A 15,869-nucleotide genomic window follows, 5' to 3' on the forward strand; every position below is an offset into this window, starting at 1 on the left:
CGTAAGAAATGTGTTGTTATTGTCATTCTTAATTTCCAGTTGTATTTGCAGTTGCAGTATTTATGATGGATTACACAAGTTATGCCATTTTCACATTATATGCAATAATTATGCATTCACTGATCAAAGTTTAGTGTTTAAAGCCCAATTTTACGAAACATTTGTATGAAAATAGTGTTGAAAATATATATTTAATTAACAACCTGCCAGTTGGAATAGAAACTAGATTGTAAGATCCTGTGCATATTTTTTTTAAATGAACAAGGAAGCATTTAAGAAAAAAAAATAAAAAATTAACTAGATTTATTCTAAATATATATTAATTAGAATCAAATTTAGTTGGATTATGGGTTGTTAATTATAACTTTTGTTTAGATGTATCTAAATTCCATTGTTTAAACCGGTTAGTTGTCAAGTGTATTTTTAATTTTTTTAATGTGTTATAACATTTAAATAAAATAATATATATATTTTTTTAACCAGAGAGGAAGACCAGTTAATTATTTCCAATTGTCAAAAATATGGAATTAACAAGCGTGCCTTCCGTGTATCAGCAGATGAAATAGGATCAATAACACCTATCAAGGTATAATATAGATGTTATATGAAAATTAATTTATGTAATTTAAGCTATTGTGAATTTTCTGTGCCAACTTGTATTTGTATAATACTTCTTCAGGAAGGAAGGTTCAGAATCAGACTGAATTTGTTAATTGTCATTTTGTGACAACTCTCATTTTTAAATTGTTTACATTCTTACAGCAGAAACTCTGAGGCAATGCTTTTATATATATATATATATTTAAATAGAATGAAAAAAAAATGAATTTAAGTTGAGCAGTTTTTATTTAATTTGAAAATGAGTAGTGAAGACAATAAAAGCTCAAATTCAAATGAATGAAATAGAAGTGTTATGCATTTTTGTAGTTGAAGTGAAGTTTGCAAACTATTGGAGCATCTCTAATTTTCATCACCAATTAATTTCATTACTTTGAAGTATAGCTAATCACTCAGAATGTTCTATCATTCTTATTCAAGTATAATTTAAGATAATATGATAAAAACAATATATCATTAATGTATAATGGTATTTTTGCAATAAGATATAGTTCATCAAAATTGACTGACATTATTTGATTAATCTTAATAATATTCACCATGTTCAGTGATTATCTCATTATTAATTTTATGTCAAACCATTTTTGTAAAATATATTTTATCAAAATCGAGGGCTAAAGAAATTCAGTTTTAATTCAATTTTCATTTTATAAGTATTTTTAGAATTATATATGTGTGCTGCTACTAGAAAATTTCCATTGCAGAAATTGGTTTCCTTTTTTAATCTTTCTCTTATATTTAAAAAAAAATTTATTATTAGTGATGAATACATATACAATTTCTTATTACTAATAGCAAATACATAACAATATTGCAAGCAAATAATATGAGCTGGGGTCATATAGGGATGCCAAAAGAATCAAATGTGATTCTTGGGATTAGTGAGCAGGAGATGTAACCCTCAAGTTTCCAGCATTACATCTTAGGTTACTTGAAAGGTTTTAAAGCAAAATGATCACATGTATTCATATAAGATTATATAATATGCATCTAAATTAATGATTTTTGTTGCATCCTCTAATGTATTATTTAAAAAACAAAATTTTCAAACAATTTATTTCCTTGTGAAATAAAGTATATTTGAATAGTTAAATGTTGGTAGTAAAAATAAGTTATTGGAATTTGCATATTCAAATTAATGGAAGGTTTAGTTTTGACTTTGAAATATTTCAAAAGATTTTGTTGTTTTAAATTTATTTCCATTATGTAAAATATGCATTTGCTTAAAATTAATTATTTAATATCCATGTAAACTTAATTAGCTGTAGGTTCTAGCACTTTAATTTAATAGACTTGCACAATTTTTTTGTAAAACTGTACAATATTGCATTCATTTGAACACAAATGAATAACTCATTTTATTTTAATCATTATTCTCTTCATCAATGTTCATCTCATCCAAGCTGACTGAAAAAAAAGCAGGGGTGTTTGTGCTCCGGGGAAACCCCGGAATTCCGGGGATTTTGAACTTCGATACCCGGAAATTCCGGGGATCGTCGTTCAAAAGGAAGTAGGAATAATAATGAATTATTTATTTTGATCTGGGTAATTTTGTTTGCTTTGAAAGCAGAAAACGCAAGGTCAGTGTGTGTGGTGAAAACTTTTCCTTTCTTTCTCCAAAGGCAGTGATAATGCGTGAAAAGGGGGAAAAAACTTCTTTTTTGTTCTTTCCTTATTGCGAGTTATGACTCATTCCCCCGGTTCTCGGACATTCTCTTCTGGATTCTTTTCGGCAAGTAGGCGCGGCAGAAAATAAAGGGAGAGACTTCGTTCGACCAGATGTGCGATCACGTGACCTGGGTTCAAAGGTCTTAATTTTGCAAAAAAAGTAATTCATTGAACTTTTATAATTAGGTCATTCAATACTTCATAATCGTAATTTTTCATTTCTCCCCCCCCCCCCCGCCTTCTCGAAACTCCAAAATGTCGGTAGTAAGTCCGTAAAAGTTTCAGGGGATTTTTTGGGGTCCCACAAACACCCCTGAAAAAGTCACAAAATCGCTCTCGAAAATCATATAAAAGGTTTATGAATTCTCTTTCTAATTATGTTAAATAAAAATAAATGCTTAGTAGATGCAATACTCATAATTATTATGTAGTTTATTTTTATTAATTTTGTATTTTAGGTCAAACAGCGATTTATTTGCTTGTTAAAACTGCTTTCAGAGAAACTGAAAAATGGAAGTGAAAATCATTAGTAGGTGAATATTTGTTCAAATTATGATATTAGTTTTTCTCTGATTTTAAATTTATGTACAAATTGTAACATATGTAAATGTTGTAGGTTATCTGATAATATTATTAGTCATAATTTACATTTATGATTATTGTAAATTCATCTTGAATATAAAAACATCCTCATTTGTTTGATCATCCCTCATATATATAATCTTTCTATCTGAAGCAGGCACTAAGATATTGAATTGTCATTGTTGTTGTTTGTGATCCCATGTGGTATAGTGCCACTATACCACTGCCATGAAACCAAAGATCTCTAAAAGAGTTCAAAAACAATAGCGGATCCCTTAAAATCTTAAAAATAGTAAAATGTTAACATTTAAGAATATGATTGGAAGAGGCTTGATCTGCCTTGCACCAAGGACATTCAGCAAAGATTCTTCGGTCGTGTTGGGAGGTGAGGAATTTAGTGTGTCCACTCAAAAAACAAGAGAGAGAGCCGTTTGATGTTTTCTAGAGATATTCAGATGGTGACACCAACCAGGACTCTTACCAAAATACCAAAGGTGAGCAAGTGGAACTGTCCCAAGTGCACTCGACTCCATTTTTTTTGATAGAGGAGATTTCAAAATAAGTTAGTGTTGCATCACCGAGAAATATGTCAGCTGAGGCTGTCTTAGCTATCTCATTACCATTTAAACCAACAAGTGAGGGGACTCACTGAATGTGTATAGAGTGTTCTGCGGAGAGCCTGGCAAAATGTCCAAGATATTCATGGTAACTTGTCCCCCTCTTTCGTTCCTATGAGGAAGGTGCTGTATAGAGGCATGTCATTGTATGCAAATTATCATTGTATACAAATTATCAATGCCATGTTGACAAATGTTTTATGTTATCAGTAATGCACTGACATTTTTAATATGTTTCATATTCTTTGAAATGTCTTTCTTTTTTTTATGTCATTTATGAATCTAGACTGTGATTTTGAATTCTCTATGATAGCCTAATTTGTTATATTTTTCATGCAAAAAAAAAAAAAAAACTTTATTTAATAATTTACCATAATTTTTTATCTCATAGGCACATTTTGTTTAAATTTTTTTCAGTTTATTGTGCAATTATTTTTACTTTACTCCACAGTGTTTTCATTTGAAGTGCAGTATTATTTTGTTCCACACCTGTATTTATATCTGTTGTTCTACTTTTAAGAATACTGTGGAAATTTTCTTTTGTTTTAATTTTCTTAATATTTTTTTCAGGTACCTTTTCAAGTTCTTAAATTGATTGGGAAACAGAAACCTTGTTCATATTGTATAGTGTTCTAAATTATATGTACATAATATTCTTATAAAATAAAAAAAACCTCAAAGCTTTATGCATTCTTTCTAATATCAATAATAAATACTACACTATTTTTATTATCTGATATCTTTATTATTTGTTGCCATATATATAGCATACGTATGATTCTGTAACCGTCTTTATTAGTAAATTAGGAAAGCAAAATTATCAGCACATCTTTAAAATTTTAATTCCATTTAAAAATGGAATAGCAATGTTACCTATTTTACAGACAGAATAAATTTATATAAAAATTAATAATTGCTCTTATTTCTGATTCCTTAAATAACATAAAAGATTATTATTATACATATTATTTTTACAGCATATATTTATATGTAATAATTTTTAATTAAATTGAAATCTTAATGAATTGATAATTCTTATTTCATTTAATTACAATGGAAATGAAACTGACTGTTGTCAGATGTTCATAGAAGTAGACAAGGTGTTCAATAAAATTTACAGACAATATTTATTATAGATATATTTTAAATTAAGCATTTCAAATCCTTCTTAATCATATGCTTTTATATATATTTAAAATGATCACCACCATAACAAAACTTCATGCAAAGTAAATTCTTTATCTATTCAATTGGAATCGCATAATATTCATCATTTATGTAAATATGAAGAAATTTTAAATTGTAGTTTATAAGTTTCTGATAATATACATGCTGAAAATGAATTAATAATAATAATAATAATTAAAAAAACCTGTTACATGAAACAAGATAAATTCTTCATACAGCAAACTAATTTCAATAATTTGATTAGTATTTCATCTCTATAGTGCATGTATTTATTTACATATATCATAAAAAGTTGTAAATATTTTAATTATGAAAACAACCTCAGGTTTGTTATTACCATAAGCTTATAAATTTTCCTTTCTCTTTGGAATGTGTGCCTTGTGACACAACAGTATGGATGCATTTTTTGAAAAACTTTTAATCATTAGATGTGATGGGCTGCACAAATGGTCCTTAATTCCAATTTTTTTTCCCCCTTTAGAAATATGCATTTGGATCTAGTAAAGTCACTGTATATCTTATAGTGATTTTTTAAACACATTTGAACAGATTAATATATGAACAATAATATGGACTACTTCAGAGATCCCAAAAAAACATCATTCATAAGCAGTTATAAACTTAACTGCTTATGAATACATTTTAAGATTTGAATTCATTACAAACAGGGACATAATATCACGCATACAAATGATGACAGGATTATTCAAAATCCTGAGTAAAATATAAATTTTTATTTTGTAATACAAGACACATTTGAAGTGTTTATGCTGTTACAGTTTTATATAACTCCCAAAATGTTCATTGTAGGTATACATTTTGCATATATTAGAAAGAGAAGATTGTCAAATTTTCCTACATTATCAGTAAATGTTTTCTATGTATATCTGGAAAGCATAGTGAGTTTTATTAAATGTCAAGATGTTTTTCTTAGATGAAATCAATATCACTGGGCACAGGTTGAAAATGTAAGGCAGGATACAAATATAGGTTGACAATCGAGATTTTATGTTCAAACAAGAATGGCATTCACAAGGTTGCTTCACAGCTACCTTCATATTTTATGACATTTCTTTGCCAGTTAATTTATTTAAGCTCAGAATATAAATCACATTTTGCATAGTAAAAATGACATCAGACATGTTCTTGCAAATGTGAGAGGAATGAGAATGATTATATGCCATTTAGATAGTGGGAAATACAATAAAATCTGCAAGTTACCACGTCATACCATGTGTATATTCTGAACACTTTGCAATATGACTCTTCTATGTTAGCTGATTTAATGACTTTTGATACTCTTTTTGTATCTGAATTTTTCAACTGAGTTTATATTAATTGTAAATGATGTGAATAGTAAAAAGCCAAGAAAACAACAATATTTGTCAACAATTATAATAAAATCTGCAACAATAATATATGCAACGATTATAATCATATAAAATGCCAATTATATCACATGTAAATATAAACAAGCTATTTTATATATTCAAATTCTTATCTTTAACCATTTTGATTTATATAGCATTTCTTATTATTAAACAATTAATGAAAAATTTATCAATAAGAAAGTGCCTGCTTTTCATTTTCTTTCTTTATAAAACTGTACATTTGATAAATAATTATTCAGTAAATTTTTAACAAGATTATTAAATTTATTCTAATGAACAAACTATATGTATGCATATATTGATTAAAAAACATTCAAAACATCACAAATAAATGTTTTTAAAAAATTTAAACCAGCATATCATATGCTACGCAGGTAATTAAATGAATTTAGTAGAATATGACCTTTTATTGAGAATATTAATTTGAAACATTTAACTGCTAGCAAATGTATATTGAGCATTACTTCAGAAATTACAAGATATTAATTATAATAAAATATTGGCAAAGTATTAAAAATAATGGTATTGGTTAAATTATTATTGTAAAAATCCATTGGTCAATCAGTGAATGTCATTCACAAATATTAACAGAATTTTATGAAATAGAAGAAACTAAAAGTTGTATAATGCACATCTAAAAATGTATGCTAACATAATTCAGAAATGAGTTATCAAATACTCTTCATAAGTTAAGAACAAGGATTATACTTTCATCAGTAAAATTTTAAAGTGGAAAAAATAACATTTACTTATAAAAACTGCTAAAATAAAGAAGGGAAAATTTTTAATTTATGTTCATTACAGCAGCAAACATCACAAATTCAAATAATATAACTACTGATGTTTATTATTCATTTTTTTTTTTTTTGAAAAATTTTAATTTAAGTTTGCACAGGCATATCTTTAAATTCTATGAAATCTGAATTATTTATATAAATTTACAGCAAAATAGCTTAATTTTTTTTTTCAGTTAAAAAAAAATATGAAAGGCAACAGACAGAGGAAAAGACAAAAAAAATAAAGAAAAAAACTAAGATTTAGGAAATCAAAATTTTTAAAAAATGGTTCTTTTAGCACCAAAGGTAAATTATGTATTTTGCTCAGTATGTTTCTTTTTTTCATTTTGAGATGGCAAATTTAAATGAAATGTAACAATATAGTTAAAATGAAACAATTATATGATAAATTACAATGAAAGTAAAAATAAAAGAATTAGATATTTAAAATGTAAATTCAATATTTAAACATCTGTACTTTTATTAGCATGTTAAAGAAAAATAAAATATCTTCTTATTTTAACAATCATTTTTCAGTCTTTAATTTAAAATTCATTATTATAAATATTATCAAATCTTAAACATTATTTCTTCAATAACCTTACTGTGTGATGTCAAATGATAGGTCTGTATTTAATCAGATTAATTGGTTAGCTAATAAACAAGTTCCAAAAATCAAAAATAATGTAAGTGCACAAAATTTCAAAACTCTAGCACTGCAGAAAGATAGTGAAAATTGATTATAAAATTCCGTAATTAAAAACACGAAACAAATTAAGTAAAAGTTTGAAAACAATAAATAGTCTTTCCATTAAAATGAACACAATGTATAAATTTTAAATTCTTATTTTTCTACTAAATAAACATTTAATATAATAACAAATAACATTAATTAATAACAAGTGAATTAAAATTCAAAGATTATAACAATTTAAAACATAACTTCAATTGCCATAAATATAATACATTCAGTTTTTTTTCTTATTATAAAAATAAGAAATAATTAAGATTGCTAAGATCTTTCATATTTAATTACTGAAGATTTTAAATATTCTTCAATATGTTATTCTAAATAGATATTTTCAACTTATTTAGAATGACATACTTTCAGTGTTTGATATCAAATAACATATCAAAGGAAAAAAAACAAAAACATAAATGATGCAGTATGATTTTAAAAATTAAAACAATACAGATGCAATTTGCTATACAGTAACAAATTTTCACAACTTGAAAAATATATGAATGTTTCATTCAAGTATTTAGTGTTTTCTGTTTGATACTTTACAAACATATATAGTCACAAAGATAACAAAAGAAAATTTATATATCATATAAACCATTCCCTTTGAAAAAAAAATCAAACAGAATAAAATATTTATCACATTTCAAACAAATAAAAATTATTTAAAATATCAAATCACCTTAAATGTATTTATAACGTCAATGTGACATTCCTTCTTAATTTTCACCCAAATAAACATGCTTAGCATTTAAAATAGAAAATTCATATCATGTACAATAAAAAAATTTTGAATGTAAATCTTCTTAATGAAACAATTTTTAAATCATCATTGATGCCTCTTATAATGTCTTTTAAGTTTTCCCTTCCCTTTGAAACCTATATTGCATTTTCACAATAAAGTATTAGTTTAGTCAAATGCATTTGTATGTATGTGTTTTTCTAAACTAACCCTAGCCTTAAAACTTTTGTTGCAAATTGTACAAAGAAAAAGATGACCATTAGAATGTGTTTTTTCGTGTCGACCCAATTTGCATTTTGAAGTAAATTTTTTATTGCATAAGGGACATTCAAATGGTTTTTCTTTCATATGGGTTAAATAATGAGTCTGAAGGCTGAATTTCTGTGCAAATTTTCGGCCACAAGTTTCACATGCATGTGGTTTATCTCCAGTGTGAGTCATATAATGCTTTAGCAATGTACTTTTTTGAACAAATCCTCTTTGACAAACATCACAAACATGGGGTCTTTCACCTGAATGAATAAGATAATGTTTCCTCAAGGTACTTTTGTCAGTAAATGAACGTGAACACACCTCACAGACATGAGGTTTCATGCCTATATGTATTAAACTATGCGTTTGCAAACTACTTTTTTGCGTAAAACCTTTTTTGCATACTTGACAAACGTGAGGTTTCTCGCCAGTGTGTGTCAGTAAATGGCACTGGAGAGAACTTCTGTTTAAAAATCCCTTAAAGCAAAAATCACAAACATGTGTCCTTTTAGAAGTAGCAGAACACAGTTCAGAACTGGTCTCTTTCAATAAGTCACTATATTTCACAACCAGCTGTTCGTCTTCTACATTTTTCTGTATATCTGACGACATTTTGAATAATATAGATTATTTATTCTATATTAAAATAATTGATTATATAATAACTGACTTATAAAAAAATTGCATAGTGGAACATATTATTTACAAACATTAATTAAAAAAAATACAAAAATAAGGGATCTTTTTATTTGGAGTAGTAGTTGCCATTCACGAATTTCAAAATAACGTGCGTGTAGATGGTACAGAGGGTAGTAAAAAAAAAAAAAAAAAAAGGACTTTAACGTTTGCAACAATCTATGTGAGGTTTATTTTGCTGAAATAATATCAAGGCAGATTTAAAAGATTCTGCTCGAATATTTACATAATTTGCTCATGCAAGAATCAAATCACGTAATGAAGAACAAAATAAGCAAATTGTGAAAACTCTATTTTCTTTTAAATATTTATCATCACTATCAAAACTATTTACTTTTATCTCAATAAACAGCAATGTAAATCTTAATTTAGTGAAATAAATTAGGATGTTATATTTGATTAAAAAAGCAAAATTTCTTGAATAATTACACTTCCTGCAGCTTCAACATGGCATAATTTGGTTTACCCGAAGTGATCCGAATACATTTGTTGATACCTTCGATTCTTTGAACTAATTTAAAATATCTTCGATTTTTCATAAAATGTTTCAGTTTGTCGTTTATTTATGTAAAATAAAATTAATTAATGTTCGAAAATAAGAAAACAATAAATAAATAAGATAGAAAAAAAGTAAAAGAAAAAGAAAACAACTTACAAAAATTTAAATTTCCATTTAAACTTTTATTGTATATAAATCATGTCAAAAGTATTATGCTTACTCAAATCATTTACAGCTTTAATGATCCCTCTCACCCCACCCCCTTCGTCCGTTTCACTGATACATTTATTTCACCTTTTAATGCCCCATATGTTTAAATTACTATTTTGAAACTAAATTTCAATTTTCATTTTAAATTTCACATTTCATAAAAAATTTTGAACATGGAGAAATAAGTGAATTTTTATATTCTGATCAACACTGGAAAAAAAAGCCATGATGAAGTATTACAAGCAAAAATGATAAAGATTTACTTTTCAATTTAAGAATAATATTGTTGTAAAATATGCTTAAAATATTTTTAACAACTGATTTAAAATTTTTAAAAAATACGCGACAAAAATTAGTTTTAATGCAAAGCTTATTTTTAAGACAGTGTAAAAATCAGTTTTGCTCTGTAATATATTCAAAAGCTAACGGCGACAAAACCAAATTTCAATTATTTTTTTATTAACTAAAATTATACATAAGATCGCAAATATATCGTTTCGAAGTGCATATTCCAACCCTCCAAAGTACATATGTGTCAGGTTTGACAGGGTACAAATGGTCTAGTCTGTAGAGGGCAATAGAGAAAAACATATTTATACACTCATTTTGTTTATTAGTAGAGATTGAAAATAGGGAAATTATAATTTTACAAAGATTCTATTAACACAAGCTATTGCAATTAAAGATTATTTAAAATGATATAAAATTGAAAGTGGATATTTTGCAATTTAAATACTGCTTCTGAAATATTCACAAAATATAAGAATTTCAGTTCAACTTCAGCATTTAAATATTTCTATTCTGGATTTTTCTAATGAGATTCTACATCAATTTTATTTATTCATTATACAAACTATATACCTTTGCTCGAAAGGAATAAAATTTTCAAAGGGCTCAAACATTGGAAATCTAGAATAAATTGGTTCGATTCATGAAAAACATACTCCAGGAATTCAATGTAAAAAGTTTTTATGAGAATACATGATGTGCAAGAACTTTTTCTCCAATAAACTTCAGCTAAAAATATATTTTACAGAAAAGAAAATTTAAATTAAAGAAAGAAAAATATTGTAATTTTGAATTTTGGATAAAACTTTATTTTTTTATCACTAAAGGCATATAAAATTCCTCGTGATCCTTCGAGTAAAGTAATAGATTTAAAATTTACTAAATCACTGAAGATACAATGTACGTATTGGCAGGGTGATTATAAAATCACCTACCGATATATAAGACTGTAACTATCATGCCGTTCACAGAAACCTAATAAAATGAAAAGAAAAACATTTGTAGTGTGCCTAACAGAGACGTGAAATCTGAAGTGTTATCGTGGTTGAAGTAGGTCAAATAGAAAATTTGTGAAACACATTAAAATGTTTTGTTGTTGTTATTATTTCACTGCTGTTATTGATTATTTTCTCTTTTCTTATTAGTCTGTCTACAGCTGGTGAATTTCGTGCTAAAGGTACCGTTCGAACGTCATTTGTTGCATTTTGCTACGGAAAACACGAAAAAAAATTCGTATTGCCATTTGAAAATTTTAAAATTTTGTCACTATAAAAATAATTTTTAGAGCTTAACTGTTATTATTCATATGATTCTTGAGCGCATGCCTCAAAATACTTTCGACCAAGATATTATTCCTCTCCTGTGAACGTACGTAGTTACAATCTCATTTGTCGAGATAGTTTTGTAATTTGTAAATAATAGTATTCGTTAGAAATAATAATAGCAATTGAGATATAAAAACAAATTTTAATTTATATATTAAATTAACCACTATATTTCTGAATTACTGACAAATTCTTAACATTATAATATTTTAATTAGAAATTCAGGTGATTAGAGAAATAGAAAAAAAAATTATGAATATATTTTATTCAAACTTTGGGAAAAAAACTGCAGATTTGGTGTTAAATCCATGTAGCAAATTTCATCCATTTAGAGTAAAGCGTTTTTTAAGTTACCGTGTTTATAGACAGACAGACATAATTTCATACTTTTATGTCTTCTGATTCAGGGTGGTCTGAAACATGGAAACTGTTCAAAGTCTTTTTCGAATTTTTTGACGATTACAAATTGTTATAGTCTATAGGCAATAAAAAATGTATTTGTTTTCTGAAAATTATATATGATATGATCAGACGAATTTTTTTTTAAAATTAAGATCAAAAGATTGCATGCAATTATATTTTCATTTTATCTTTTGTCTTCACCATCACATCATCTGCTGACTGATTGCATTGATTATTGATTTTATTTATACTGTCTGTAGAGAATTGAGTGATATTTAAAGCAATAAATTAATTTTTTGCTTATCTATACAAAAAAAAATGTATTTTTGAATTTGTGAATAAAAGCCGGTTTGAATCATAAATATTGCATTTACAAAAGTAAGATATTGAAACAAAATATTCATGCTTTACGCAGATCAAACAAATTTTTACCAATTTCTGAGATTCTATTATTAAATTATTACAAAATGTGTCAGTATATATTTTAAAAAATAAAGCAATGAAAAATAAAATTTCTGTCCATTTTTGCATTGTAATTATATTCTTCCAAATGTCATTGACGAAATATGTTCGATTATTCAAACATTGTCATCTAGTGGTTGTCTGCTGGTTCTGTCTAAAAAATCTGGCGATTCTCAACTTCTTCATCCCATTTCACCATGTCTCTAAGAATTATACCATGTCTCTGCATTAATATAATTTATTTGAAAATATCGCTTCTAAAAATTACTGCTTGATGCAAGCACAAAAAGTGAAATCAGTTCTTTTTATTTATACTTCTAATCTTAAATTTAGGATATGAAGCAAGTGTACATATCAATTGACAAAATACAATTCACGAAACTCATTTTGCGTATTGTTCCAAATAAAATTAGTTTCTTAGTTGTCGAAAAATATTTTAACACTTCCAGAAACCATATTTTTAAAATTTTTCACCTTAAAAATTCTTAAAAGTTCTTCCCTATGAAAATAAAATATACTAAACCTAAACAATTTTGCTCCCTTTTATTTTCTCAAAAGAAAGTGGGTTGACCTATGTTCTTTTAATTCTCATGTGATTTATTTCCTAAAGTTTTTTAGAGTACTTAAATAAACAGGATATGTAGTCATTGTCATTGGTAAAAAAACTTTCAAAATCACATATCTCAATTAGCACAAAATGCCCAACAACATTGTTAAGATATCTACAGGACTTTGGCCGGCATTCAGAATGTCGTACAACATTGTAGAGATGCCGTAAAATATCTTATGTTAATAGGGATACATCCAAAGGTTTATATGTTGTTGTAATAGAGAAATTTTTCTTCAATCAGCTCTCAAATTTGACTGTCTTCTTTAGTATTTTGATAGGTAAAGTCTTTGAAACCATCAAAACAGAGTAAATTATCCGCTTTCTAACAGCTAAATCTACTTCGTTTATTCAGCTTTTAGATGAGGAGAAATAAAATTTTTTAGCACGTGGTTTATAATTATTCAATCTTGATAAAAAAAAAAAACCTTGATATAAAAGCTTCTAATGAGCTCTTAGTATAGAAAAAAGTGTCACTGAAAGAAATTTTCCAACCACGAGTTGTAAATTTTTACTACCAAGAAAAACTGCATGAACTTTCCTTTTAATATATTCAGTAATCCAAATATATATACACAATACAGTATGCTTCAAGAAATGCGAAGTAAGTTTTGAAAAGAAGCCGAAGTGGTGAACTGAAAAGGGCACATGGATATTCTGAGAAACAATGCTGAAAAACTGAAAAAGAATGAAAGATAATAACTTGATTTAACAAGAGTTATAAAGTAGTAAAAAAACTAGAATATCTTTATCACAGCAATTCTGCTCAAAATCAAATCAAATAAAGAATTTTATTTCTGGTATATGATGAGAAAGCATTGTGATTGTCAAAAAATTTGAACTCGAGAGTTTGACGAAACTGCACATTTTCAGACAACTCTGAGTCGGAAAAACATATTTTTGGTTTTCACTTCGTTGGCTGATCTTTCGTATACTAGTGTACCAAATCGTTGATGGATATAAGCCTTCATAAACCAACATTCAACCATATTATTATTTTAAAACTCCTTTCTGAAATTTTCTTCTTTTCTGTCATGCTTCTCCACAATACCACTGTTTCACTTTAAGTCGTGGAACCAATAAATCTCTCGTCTCCCCTGGTTCTTTTAAATTTAAGATTTCTCACATTTTTTTGCAAAACGTAGGTCGTTATATTTAGATTAAATTTCATTTCTCACTCTTAAAAAAGGAAATAGAAAATAAGGGCAGTTAACTTAAAATGATTTTAAAAATAAAGTTAAAAAAGATATTAATTATTTTTCGTTAGTTAAAAGTTGGTGTCAATAAACAATTCTTCATTTTATTTTCCCCAACAGTGTTAAAGTTAGCGTTAAACCAAAGCTTATTTTCTCCTTTTAAAGCCATTTACTTGAATCTTTAATTAGATTTGGAATTTAAAATCTATTTTTTTAAAAGACAGTCCCGGTAGTGAAAGTTGAATTGCTATTGTTCTTTTTAATTTCAGCCATCCTATCCTTATAATACAATAGTTTTCATATTTTTCAAATTTTTATCATGTAAATAATAATAACAAATATCAGCCATGTCAAAAGTATTTTCCGATTAAAAATGAATGCATCCCAAATGGAGAGTTTATAATCAAAGAATTAAACATTTAAACTTTTATTATTTAATTATATTTATAAATAAAATTTATGCGCTACAATACAAATATATATACTTCAGTAAATAATGAGTAATAATTTATAATGGCAATTTTTAAGATTTATTATTGTTGAGATGATTTATTATTGTATTGATGTTTTATTAATGATAACTTTCATTCAAAAGGTTTTGTTTCGGTATGGATCTACTTGTTTTCATTTATTTCATGCGTCAGTTAAATTTGGTTCGAAACTGTGATCTCTCTCTATATTTTTAATTAATAGCATCGTTCAAAAATCAATTTTTTAAATATACGATGTTGTGGTGAAAAGCTTATAAGCCAGTTAACAGCTACGCTACCCGAGAAAGTGCTTTTGTATTGTGGTCATGTTACTTGACTCTGAACCACAAGGTTCCAGGTTCTATTCTCGCTCATATCACTCCGCTACATTGTTGGCCCGGACGTGATTTGAACACGCAACCTTCTGACATTAAAAAGACTGAAATACATAAAAATTTAATCACTTTCCCGAATTTGTACTAATATCCATCTCTTCTTGTTAATCACATTTTGCATATATTACATTTTTAAATTCCTTCATGAGATTTTTGTCATGAGACATCTCAAAGCTGATCTCTTTTACTGAATTAAGATTTCATTTAAGGTAGGCATACGTATTCAGACTTATTTATCTGATTTACAGACAAGAAATTTCAAATCATCATTACGAGTCAAGTAATTATAATAGTGTTTTAGTGCACCTCGAAGCCCGATTTTAACATTTTATCTATGCATTTTTTAATTTAATATTAGCTGTCTATGATGATCAGCTGATCCGTCGGGATTAATGGTAACTAAAATTTTCAATTAAAGATTTGTTGGCTTCTTCAGAAAAATATTTTTGAACTTCAAATTTTCTTAGATATATAATTCAATTCTTTTCTTCAGTTTTGCTTACTATTTCAATAATGTTTGAAATTATAAAACAGTATATTTAGAATAAGATATTTTTCTCTCCACAAATTCGGACAAGGTTTTAAATTAAAAAATATATACTCTTGTTTTAATTAAGCTATTTTAAAGTTCAACAGTTCATTTTGTAGATCTTTTTAATTCTTAAAAATTTCTAATTAAACCTTTTCTTTCATGCAAATAGGTTTTTATTTAAACATGAAAAACTATATGTTTCAACTTTCTT

General features: G+C 26.6%; 2 protein-coding genes across 3 annotated transcripts in view; one reads left to right on the forward strand and one right to left on the reverse strand.

Moving 5' to 3' along the window:
- Window positions 1-4,171, forward strand: part of LOC129960900 (GON-4-like protein) — a 43,793-nt gene extending 39,622 nt beyond the window's left edge. Inside the window, exons 16-18 of one of the 2 annotated variants that reach the window (XM_056074622.1) lie at window positions 484-586; window positions 2,745-2,819; window positions 4,056-4,171. In XM_056074622.1, the coding sequence (XP_055930597.1) occupies window positions 484-586; window positions 2,745-2,816 (175 nt within the window). In that variant the 3' untranslated portion in view covers window positions 2,817-2,819; window positions 4,056-4,171. The remainder of the gene's footprint in view (window positions 1-483; window positions 587-2,744; window positions 2,820-4,055) is intronic. The other variant, XM_056074627.1, reaches the window with a different exon arrangement.
- Window positions 4,172-8,492: 4,321 nt separating this feature from the next.
- On the reverse strand, window positions 8,493-9,188 carry LOC129962171 (gastrula zinc finger protein XlCGF49.1-like). Its single transcript, XM_056075910.1, has one exon. It carries the CDS (start codon window positions 9,186-9,188, stop codon window positions 8,493-8,495), a length of 696 nt encoding a protein of 231 aa, XP_055931885.1.
- Between the last annotated feature and the right edge of the window lie 6,681 nt (window positions 9,189-15,869).

The sequence above is a fragment of the Argiope bruennichi genome, chromosome 2 (assembly GCF_947563725.1).
Source record: "Argiope bruennichi chromosome 2, qqArgBrue1.1, whole genome shotgun sequence".
NCBI lineage: Eukaryota > Metazoa > Arthropoda > Arachnida > Araneae > Araneidae > Argiope > Argiope bruennichi.